This window comes from Octopus sinensis, linkage group LG9, assembly GCF_006345805.1.
Source record: "Octopus sinensis linkage group LG9, ASM634580v1, whole genome shotgun sequence".
NCBI classification, from domain to species: Eukaryota; Metazoa; Mollusca; class Cephalopoda; order Octopoda; family Octopodidae; genus Octopus; species Octopus sinensis.
The window spans coordinates 49,455,385-49,467,884 of record NC_043005.1 but is presented as its reverse complement, the minus strand read 5'-3'; the positions used below and the strand labels follow the sequence as shown (position 1 = coordinate 49,467,884).

General features: G+C 34.3%; 1 protein-coding gene across 2 annotated transcripts in view; it reads right to left on the bottom strand.

The window, feature by feature from the left end:
- Positions 1–12,500, bottom strand: part of LOC115215798 (myosin-VIIa) — a 101,917-nt gene that overhangs the window by 13,003 nt on the left and 76,414 nt on the right. For both annotated transcript variants that reach the window (XM_036505950.1, XM_029785100.2), the window contains 5 exons: positions 11,008–11,122; positions 8,387–8,479; positions 6,179–6,267; positions 1,534–1,652; positions 1–24 (listed from right to left, as the gene is read on the bottom strand). The exon at positions 1–24 is cut by the window's left edge and continues 34 nt beyond it. In XM_036505950.1, coding sequence (XP_036361843.1) covers positions 1–24; positions 1,534–1,652; positions 6,179–6,267; positions 8,387–8,479; positions 11,008–11,122 — 440 coding nt within the window. The remainder of the gene's footprint in view (positions 25–1,533; positions 1,653–6,178; positions 6,268–8,386; positions 8,480–11,007; positions 11,123–12,500) is intronic.

The following is a 12,500-nucleotide window of genomic DNA, read 5'->3' as shown; positions in this document are numbered from 1 at the left end:
AATTTGTCTGGTATTATGACTTCCCTTAAAGCAGAAAATAATAATAATAATAATAATAATAATAATAATAATAATAATAATAATAATAATAATAATGATGATGATGATGATGATGATAAGCAGAATCCTTGTCTGACACCAGATCGATCCCAAAATCTAATCAGTTCATGCCAGTCGCAAGGCCAGACATCCCTAAAAGTTTCATCCAAATCCATCCAGCAGTTCTTGAAATATCTTGTCTATAGTCAAACAAACAAACACAACTGAAAACAATACTTTTACCTTTGCTAAGGCAGAGGTAATAATAACGGTTTCAAATTTTACCACAAGGGCAGCAGTTTTATGGGGGAGGGGATGAGTTGATCACATTAACCCCAGTGTTCAACTGGTACTTATTTTATTAACCCCAAAAGGATGAAAGGCAAAGTTGACCTCAGTGGAATTTGAATTCAGATTGTAATGATAGATGAAACAACACTAAGCATTTTGCCTGGTGTGCTAACAATTCTACCAGCTCACTGCCTTAATAATACTATTGCTACTACTACTAATAATAATAATAAATATAGAAAGAAGCATTGATCTCTTAAATTTCTTATTCCATGCCACTTCCAACCAAATTTATTTGATGCTCTCATCCAACCACCATTGATATCATATCCAACTTTCCATTCTGAACCACATTTGCTCTTAAAGCACTGGCTCTTAATAACTCAAATGGGACATATGTAATACTAACTTAAACTAGTTCTTCTTAATAGCTCCCAACTATAATTTATAAAAAGAAAAAAATGCAGTGAATTGAAAATATATGTAAAAAATATGGCAACGGAAATTAAATGGAGAATAAACCAAAAGATAGATAAATAGTAATATCTTGAAAATGAAGCTTATAGAAAGATGAATGTCTGCTGGAGCATTTGATCTCCGCCTACTCAATATAACGCATTTCCCAGTTTCCTGTTGCACAGTCCCAACCCCTGAAACACCTGATCATGAACCACTTGTATTTTTTTTCCAGACATCAGCCTAAAAGTCCCACCAGTCTGCAAGGGGCCTTCAAACTTTATGGCCATTGTCCCTCATTCTTTGACTGTCTAACTTAAAAATGCATATTTTCAGCTATTTGCATAAAAAATGTTGTCAAAAACATCAACCAGTGTACAGAAAATATAACAGTATATAAAATAACATTGCATAATATGAAAATAACATTACAGTACAAAAAAATAATATCATCATAAATATCACCACAGCATTAGAAAATATCACTACAGTACAGAAAACATTATCACAGTAGAGAAAATGTCACTAAGTACATGAAACATCACAGTGCAGAGAACATCACCACAATACAGAAACCCTCATTACAATAGAGAAAACATCACCGCATTGTAGAAAACATTATCACAGTGCAGAGAACATCACCACAGTATAGAAAATATTGCCATAGTACAGAAACTACCATTAAAATATCATCATAATACAAAAGAAAAAAATCATTGGAATGTTTAAAAGTATGATCCAAGTTACCTGAAATTTGTATTATCTATCTCTGTTTTCTCATGAGTTGCTTTGAAAATGAAGGCAGACAGTTTTACAGCAGTAGCCAGTGGACAGTCATGGAAACCAGCAACATAGTTTGGAAGGTCCTATTAAAAAAATTAAATACAAAAAATAATAGAAATAAAAGGGACATGTCTTGCATTAAGTCTTGTAGATTACTTAATTAGACTTAAAAATTATTGAAGCAGAGGGAGAATTTTTTGCTTTTATTTTCTATTTTACTGATTTAGATGCAAGCATGGTTGTGTGGTATGAAGTGTGTTTCCCAAAGACATGATTCCAAGTTCAGTTCCACTGTGTGGAACCTTAGGCAAGTGCCTTCTACTATAGCTACAGGCTAACCAAAGCCTTGTGTGTGGGTTTGATAGATGGAAGCCATTTGTATATATGTGAGTGTGTGGATGTTTGTGTCCCTTGCATGATAGTTGTAAAATGACTGTCACTGTAATAAATAGTATCATTCATTTCCAATATTCTGCAAGATCATATCTGCAAGATCATATCATAGGAAAGTATTACCTTCTGTTGAAACAGGTGAATGTTGGCAACAGGAAAGGCATCCAGCTGCAGAAAAGTTCTGCCTCAATACCATGCAATAATATCCAACGCATGGAAAATTTGATGTTGAAACGATGATGATGATCTACAGACATTTGTACATTTCTGAACAATACTTGCAACAGGTGTGAATTGGTCTGTAGCCATTCATTAAAAATTATTAAAAGAAATAACATTCAGAATTTTTCATTGTTGGTTCCCTAACTTCTAAATCAAAATCAAAAGAGCCTTTATGAGTTAACTCTTTAGCATTTAAATACTTAGCTTGTTTTATGTTAAAATTGACTAGATCTGGCCTCTCATACCTACCCAACAATAAACAATCACATCATCTTTAACATTATTATTGTTATTTAATGGAATTAATTTAATGAAATACACAGCATGCAAAGGTACAAGTGTCTAGAAAATTTGAAAAAATTTGCATGAAAAGAAATTTAAAAAGATTTTTTAATTTTAATTTTAAACTATATAATTTGACAACTGTTATGCCCCTGCCTTCCACTTCATATGAGAAACTCTTCAACAATTCAATTAGTATTGAACTACTGTTGTTGTGCTTAATAATAGGAGAGCAGGCTTAGCTTGCAAATATTTTTCCAGATTTAAACATAGCTATAATTTTTAACCAAAGCTACTATACAAGCCAATGAAGGAAATCACATGGTTGTTTGAACTGCTATAAAAAAGCAGCTAAATTTCCTTGAAATCACACACTACTGTTTTAAAAAAGGAAAGAAACATTGGATAATGAGGCACTAGCTCAGGCATGGTCAAACTTTTTCAAGAAGTGGGCTGCATGAAATATAGTTCATCATCACGTAGCCTGTATTACTAAAGAAATTCAAAGTAATTTTTCCTTAGTCCCTTGGACCACAAGTTGCCCATGACTGACAAAAAATGGGATGATAATAGCTGATATGACTTTGCTCACAAATCTGCTCAGTCAGGACTGATCTAGGGTTAATCAATAACAACAATAACAGAAAAACGTAGAAGCAACAATGATATAAGTATAAGCATAGTTATAAATTCATTAGATCAACATTTATGTATATGAAGCTGTTACATTTCTTAGTATGTTGTACAAAACATAGGCTTGCTTTGTTTTATAATGTAGCATAGGTCAACGTCCATAGTGCTTGAACAGTTCCAAACATCATCATCATTATCATCATTATAATCTTCATGATGATTGTCACCACCATCATTATCTACATTGCTGCTTCTTTAACCTTCTACTCCATCCCTTTTCCATCATCATCATCATCATCATCAACAACAACAACAACAAATTAGCCCTGATCAAGCAGACCTTTGATTAAAAACATTCTAGCTGTAACCAGTCTGTCTTATTTTCATATATTTTATATATCTTGGATTACACTAGCCAATATATTCTTTCTTTTCTAAGACAATATCATATGAGTTAAGGGAAATTTTTTTGCTATTTCTAGTAGGTTCAAGAACTAAATAGAGGTTCTCTCTCCTCTGCATGTATATTTTGATAATGATAGTAGTAATAGTGGTGGTGGTGGTGTTTGTAGTGCTGTTGGAGATGTTATTGGTGGTGGTGATACTGGCATTGTTGAAAGTGGTAATGACATAGGTGATGAGGTAGAGTGAACTGTGACAGAGATGGTGGTGGTGGTAGATTTTTTTTTTTTATGTAAAAAATATCTAACACTTTTAATAAACTTTGTTGGTACCTATAACAATTTAATGGCATCAAGTCAGAAAGTTGTCACCCAGGTTTTCTTCTTTTGGTTCCATTAACCAGCTGATGAGATGTTGTTGTTGTTGTTGTTATTGCTTTTTAGCCCCAGGTCTTCTCTGAGAAAATTTATGATCAAAGACATGACCATCCTATGTGATGTGTTATTTGCTTAGCTAAGATTGCAGAACGAACTTTCAGGAAAATCTTATTACTACAGAATGGGTGACCAGAGAGGCTCCTTCATTAGCTTGTCAGCTGTTGGTTTAATCCTATAGTCACTCACCTAAAGATGATACCTCTATAAGATAATCAAGAGCATTAGTTTCCAAGCTTATTTTGTTGAAGAATCCTTTAAACAACTTTTTATAATTTCTAAACTCAAAACATATTTTTAAGTATAATCCTGCCACTCTAATTTTAATGAAACAAAATTGGTTTAGACAGAGATATTATTCATATATATAAAAATCTAATCTATTATTTTGGAAATAAGGAATTTCATTTCTATATGACATAAATCATATGAAATTTACGAGGGCAGGTTGAAAAGTTCATAGGATGAAGGAGTGATGCTAGAGCTGTGAAATCTTGCATGCATTAATTTCAACTTCCCTTATTAATAACTGCATTGTTTATTTCCAGGTAAACTGACATCTGACTGTTCAAAGATAACTTCGAATGTAACTAGTAGCAACTTCTTTTGAAGAATGGGGCTCTAGCTTTATCAACAGTGCAAAAGTGTGCAACTGAATTTAGGAGGGGAAGGGAGAGTTTTGAAGATGACCCACGGTCTAGACGTCCTGCAACTGCCACTACTGAGGAAAACATTGATTGTGTTCACCACATGGTGATGGGTGACAGACTCTTGACTATAAATCAGATAGCTAATGCTATTAGCATATCACATATGAGAGAATTGAGAATATACTGCACAATGAACTTAATACACAATGAACACGATAGGTTTCCTTCTGTTTGTGTATGCCAAATCCACTCACAAGGCTTTGATCAGTCTGGGACTACAGTAAGAGATACTTGCCCAAGGTGCCATACAGTGGGAAGTGGGAATGAACCTGCAACCATGTAGTTGAGAAGCAAACTTCTTACCCAAAAGCCATTCCCTCATCTATATGTTGTACATGTTAAACACACATACACACTGTATTGAACTATATTCATATATATGTACACACAATATTAGGCCTACAAATTCTGAATTGTTATGTCTTTATTATATAAATATTCTTTGCTGAACTATTCATTGTTATACTTAAATTCCCAGCTTTATGAATTATATATATGCATGAATTTAGAAAAAAAAGTTTCACTGATTTCCACTTTATTCTTTCATTCGTTTTTCTTGTATTTGTTTCAGTCATTTGACTGTGGCCATGTTGGAGCACCACCTTTAGTCGAGTACATCAACCCCAGGATTTATTCTTTGTAAGCCTAGTACTTATTCTATCAGTTTTTTCTTGCTGAACTGCTAAGTGACAGGGACGTAAACACACCAGCATCGGTTGTCAAGCGATGTTGGGGAGACAAACACAGACACACAAACATATACATATATATATATATATACGATGGGCTTCTTTCAGTTTCCATCTACCAAATCCACTCACAAGGCTTTGGTTGGCCCGAGGCTATAGTAGAAGACATTTGCCCAAGGTGCCATACAGTGGGACTGAACCCGGAACCATGTGGCTGGTAAGCAAGCTACTTACCACACAGCCACTCCTGTGCCTATACTAATGTTCCTTCCTTATCTTTAACAGTATAGTATAATATGATCAGTGATGTGACAGATTGCTACTGACAGGGCAAGAATGATCAACTTTTTGATTTAATTCTTTCACTCTACTGACTTAAAACCCAACTTGTTTTATGCTCAAACTGGCCACATTTACCCCACCCCCACTGCAATATCATTCTAAAAATTAACAATCACATCATCAAAATATTGAAGTTACAAGATATTGTGATTAATTGAAAACTATGTGAATAAATAAGTATTATATTTAACAGAATAATCTAAATGCTAAAGGGTTGAACATTTTCAACTCAGTGACAGAGTTCATAATGCAACCTTTGCTTCTGATTTAGTATATGTCTTTATGCTTTGCAGTTCACCATGTAGAGTGATGGCTTTTTGACATTTTATTCCCACAACCAAAGCAACATTTCTTTTTCTCTCTTTCTCACTTAGATGAAGCTCAAGGGCCTTCTCTTCACTCCTCACAGTACTGAACTTCTTAAGTTTTTCTATAGACCCCTCTGTCACAGTTGTATTATATAACTTGCATCAGACACAAGAGCAGTTAGCAAAAACCTCACCTGATAATAGCTGAACTGTTCATCAGCAACCAAGTCTTCCTTTACATCATCCAACGACCAAAGTTTTTTCATGAATTGAAATTTATATGCTGAAACATTTAAAAACATACATTTATTTTTTTGGTGGCAATCCAAAAATAATTTTAAAGGAAAAAGTCCGTGTTCATAATGTGTATATTGGTGTGGTACAAACAAAGCTGGTGCGTTGAACAAAATACCTTATGATATTTAGCTACATTTGAGTTGTATTATATTACACCAGTTTGTGCAAGAGGAGGCACATGGCGTTGTGGTTAGGGTGTTGGACTCATGATCGTAAGATTGTGGTTTCAATTTCTAGAGTGGGCGATGCATTTTATTGAGCAAAACAATTCAATTCATGTTGCTTCAGTCCACTCAACTGGTAAAAATGAGTAATCCTGTGACAGGCTGGTGTCTCATCCAGATGGGAGATATATATACGCCATAGAAACTAGGAAACCAGCCCTATGAGTCTATACGACTCAGGATAGAACTAAGCAAATTGTAGCCTATCGGACTTCTTGAATGCTACACCTAACACACATAATGAAAAATTACCTTGAATTTCTTTTAGTAGCATGGCCCACCTGATGATGAGCCATGTCTCATGTGGCCTGCTTCACACAAAAGGTTACCATGCCTGATTTATTTCAAGGCTGAGTAGCCTTTTGGCCCTTATGAGATCAATGAAATGAGCACCAGATGAATTACAAGGATTGCAGTCATGTAGTTCACTAAAACATTGAATGTGTGACAGCAGTTCAATGACTAAAACCAGTTGAAGACTAAAATAATACCTTGGGCAAAATTTTGTTCGTGATATGAATTTAAAAATCGGAATTACAACCGGCTGATCATAAATTAAAAGCTTGTATCAACTATTTTGGTTTGGACCCTAGGAAAGATGCCTATAATTTTCTTTGTATCCCAAACAGTTACTACTATTCTCAGTTTTTGCTTGAGTTGTTGGTTTAAATACAATCCATAAAAGGTACCTACTCTTAATCATAAGAAAATATTCATTTAACTAGGTACCACCCAGTTTAAAGCAAGAATCCCTACATTCATAATACATGTGTATTGGAGTGCAATGAATAAGTTGTTACACACTGAATAACAAAACTGTGAAGTAGAGTAGTCTGAGTTATGTCCCTTTACACCAAAATCAATTTGTCTTCTGACGCTTTTGTGTCCAGGATGTGCAAACATAAACATTTGCCAAAGTTGGAAATAGGAGAATATAAGTATTTGTTTTTAGGTATGTTATGATATGATATACATGTGAACTTGTTTCTATCCCTCTATCATCCTTTATCTTCTCATAGTATTGATATAGGTGGTTTTATGTCACCTTCCTCAACACTACACCTCCTTCAGTTAAGGAATCTTGTCATGTGAGTTATTTGGCTATTACACTGGTGACAATACTATAAAAATAAAGGAACCCAGTACACTCTGGAACATTTCAGCTTGGTGCAGTCCTCTGGCTTGCCAGCTCCTATCAAGTTGTCCAATTTGTGCCAGTATGGAAAAATGAGTTTTAAATGGTGATGATATACATATACATATATGCGTATGTGTGTGTGTGTGTGTGTGTGTGTGTGTGTGTGTGTGTGTGTGTGTATACACATAAAATAATTAAGATTTAGTTGCATTAGGTACATAAATTGAGGCGCCAAGTCAGTTTGGTATAGTCCACACAGCTCAAAGTTAGGTGAATGAATAAAAAGAAAATAAGTAACAAGGATGTCTAGCTATCAATGTATTGCGGTCATTTCAAGCAGCTCTATTTAATCGATCAATGCAAACATTACACAATTTGAGACAAACCACTCTCCTCAAGCGATAAACAAATAAAAAGGATAAACCAATTTTTAGTACAATTTACATCAGTACTAGAAACCAAAACACTTACATTGCTTCCCTTTCCATATATATACGCACATGTGTATACACACACATATGTATGTATGTATGTATGTATGTATGTATGTATGTATGTATGTATGTTAACTCAGTGAAAGTATATCTACTGATAAAAACCATTAAGAAATCAACATGCATTCAGATATATGGTAAAAGAAAAATAATATTGCATAATATGGTATGGTATGAAGTACAGTATTTTATAACATATAAAATATGATTTTAAAACTGCAAAGTAAAGAATAATATTATAATACTTACATTTGTCTTTCACTTGTAATGGTTGGGACATAAAATATATTTCCATATGCCCCAAAATGTCCATGATATAATCATTGTCTACAAGTGGTACAACTAGGGGGGAAAAACAAACAAAAAAAACACATATACAGTAATTTGAAATATGTCATTGAAAAATATATCTATAGGTTGGTTTATTTCACGAACTTGTGTTAAAGTATTTGATATTTTTACTGAACTGACTGTCAATTTCTAATTAGTTTAGCGTTCTACACACATGCACACACACACACACACACACACACACACACACACACACACACACACATGCATAAACCCATGCTACAGGCTAAAATGACATAAGACAATCTCTATATAATTATTTGATACGCTAGAAATAACAGCTAAATTTCTTTCACATCAAAGTTAATAAGGTGACCTCATTAGTGTTGATGCCATGTAAAAAAACACCCAATAAACTCTGCAAAGTAGTTGGTATTTGGAAGGGCATCCAGCCATAGAACCCGTGTTAAAACTGAGACACCAAAGCAAGATATGGTCCTTCGATCTGTTGGATCTGGTCGAAATGCTCATCCCATGGAAAGAAACATTAAATAATTTTGTCCAAGACATGCTCAGAAAAAAAATGGTTGGCTCATGACTGTTGATTAAGACTAAACAACAAGAGAATATTATAAATTTTGACTAGTTTCCTTTCCAGAATTGCAATACTATGGCTTTTACTCCCTATCCCGGTCCTCTCCTGAAGACATTGGCCTACAAATGTTCAAGCTAAACAACAGTCATATCAATAGCATTAATCTTTTCAGTCTCAGAAAGCTGGCAAAATATATGAGCACCCAATCCTCCTTCCATGACTTAACTTTCACACCATTTTTATATTTTTTTATATCTGATTTTCATTTTCACATATGATGGATGTTTTGAAATGGTTCAATGTGTTGGGAGACCATATCTTGTTTCGGTGTCTCAGTTTCAGCATGATTTGTATGACTGGATGCCCTTCTTAACACCAAATACTTTATAAAGTGTACTAGGTGCTTTTTTACTTTCTTTTTCATGGTACCTCAACTTAGAAAAGAAATAGGAAAGAGGGAGATCACTTCAAGTTAAAGTGTTGAGAGATTTCTGGTGCACCTGAGCACTGTATACAATAATTTCATTATTATATATATAATCCTTTAACATTCAAATCAGCCATATCCAGCCTAAATATTACTCGTGTTCAAACTGATCAGATCCAACTTCTTATATCTACCCTAGTATGTAATTCTAAAAATAAACAATCACCTTATAGAAATATCAAAGTTATGAAATAAAGTATGATTAATTTAAAACACTGTGAATAAATATTATATTTGACAGAGTAACTGAAATGCTAAAGGGTTAAAGTATGATGAGAGGAGTAGGGACAGGTTTGTTCTTGTGGTGATTCATGGCTATCTTGCATGGGTGATAAGGTGCCAGAACAAGCCCTTAAGGTAACATGTTCAAGAAGGTGAATAGAAAACACCATGAAGACAGGAGAATCAGGAAAAGTGAGCAAGGTTGCAAGAGAATGGGAGAAAAGTGAGAGATGGATAGAAACATGGGATAGAAGGGATTAGATGTATATATCTATGAACGTACTGTTTGGTGAACAAAGTTGGGATACATATGAGTGGAAGGGGGATGATGATAAGAATGAGGGATGACTGTCAGTTGGAAGTAGCTTAGAGGAAACAAAGTGATGACTGGCACATTTTTTTCTTTCTATATCATTCTCTTTTTTCTCTCTTTCTCTCTCTATGTTTGTGTCAGGTCACTCTTAGTGCTACATGTAACTCTGTACAATCTGTTGCATGGTTGAGCTCTTGGCATTAAATCTCAACCCTACCAAGCCTTCTTGGTAAGGAAAGTTGTTTTTGTTAGACATTCTGTAAAACAAAAAACAAAACCTGTCAAAGTCAGGATGAACTCAATAGAGTCAATGGAAATCCAACAGCTGAAAGTGAGAGGACCCCAGTTTTTGTGTAGATGTTACTCTAGGAGAAGGAAGCTCCAAAATACGCCCCATCTCATTGTGAAGCCAGAGATCTTCCTGTTGCTTGTTTCTGGACTACTTGGCTTTGTAGGTGAACGTCTAAGCGGTGTTGTGCAATGCATGGCCATTACCGGAAACCACTGTCTCTAACATCTGGGATAAGATAATTTGTCAATGCTGGCCATACTTGTCTACGAGTTGGTAGCCACTATACATACATATATATGTACATATAAATTTGCGTGTGTGTGTGTGTGTGTTTCATCTATCTACTTCTGCTTATCTGTTCTGCTGCCAGTTAGTGAAGTTTAGTAGCTTGCTCAACATGCAAAATAGCACCAATTTTGTTTACATGAATGCACAACACTTCAGTTCTTCAGTTGAGATGTCAACATGTCATTAAACTATTGCTAACTATTATAAGTTTCATGTGAAAGTCATCAGTACAACAGAACACTATAGTCTCTTGATTTCAAATTTCACATAATAGACTGGTGGTGGTGGTGGTGGTAACAATAACTGTAGGACATCATGGTAACATAAACTGATGAATGTACTGTTTTTGATAGAAGAGTATACAATAGCAATAATAATTTACCTCTATTTTTGGTTTTTAGGAATAAGCCATATCCAAAACTAGACTTTAAGCCTAATTTACTGATAATTTTGTCACATATGTCCATTACCATGGTATGTGAAAAAACTTCCACTTTCTGTAAATGCAAAACAAAATAAACATAAGTTAATTTTTGAATACAGAAAACAGTTAAATGGACAATAAATTTGAAGAATGATTGTTTGTAGAAGAAAAGAAATGCAGATTCTAAATTCTATAATGATTATTTCATCTCTCCATTTCACTGAAGTAGTAAAGTTTGTTAACTCTTTAACATTTAAACCAGCCATATCTGGCCCAGATATTTTACCTGTTTTATGCTCAAACCAGCTAGATTCAGCCTCTCACATTTACCCTACAATGTTATTCTAAAAATAAATGCTGACATCATAAAAATTGTGAAGCTACAAGATAATGCATGACTAATTGAAAATAATGTGAATAAGCATTACATTTGACAGAGTAATATGAATGCTAGAGAGTTAAATATCAGTGATAAAGAGTCTATGATAAACAAACAAACATTGGCCCACGATGGATTATGCCAACATTGTACATGGTGAACAGGCCCACTAGGTGGGGTTGTACTTTAAATTGCCTTGTGTAACCTTTAGCACACTGTAGGCGCATCATGTCACTGTCTGAGTTTTCTCCCCTGTAGTAACAGGGCAGTGGCAGAGGAAACAGTTCTAGAGAAAATATAGTGTGCTAAAAGATTAATGAAATTGAAATAGTTTTAAACTTTTAAAATTTGTCCAACACTAATGCCAAAAATACAAGAGTTGTATGGATGCAAACTCTGTATTGTCTTCCCATTAATAATGTATAAGTGGGAGTAAAAAAAATTCAGTAGTATTTTTTATGGAAATGTGGACTGGTATTTATTTGTCAATTTGCGAATCACAGGACTTAGAGTGAACTATAGTAAACATAATGGATAAATTGGTTATTCTTGAGCCATAGGATGTACAAATAATCAACATCAGAAGTAGATTGAAATTTTTGTCATCAACATAGTAAGAACATCTGTGGTAGGTAACTTTTTACTTTTATCTTTTACTTGTTTCAGTCATTAGACTGTGGCCATGCTGGGGAACTACCTTTGAAGAAGAATTTCTTAGTCAACTGAATTGATCCCAGTATGTTTTTTTGCTTGAATTTTTTTAAAACCTGGTATTTATTCTATTGGTATCTTTTTGCTGAACCACCAAGTGGGCTGCATGAAATATGGATCACTATCAGGTGGGCTGCCCAATTAAAAAACTTCACAGTAATTTTTTTATTTGATGTGCCATTCAGAAAGTCCCATGGGTTGCAATCTGCCCATGACTGTGCTACAGGATTTTTTAATGAGCTAGAAATAACAACCAAATCTCCCTCAATGAGACACAACTGATTTTTAAAATGGATAGATTGAAAAATGTGCACCAAGATATAGAAAATGGTTATGTCTGGTTTTTTTCAATACATCATCC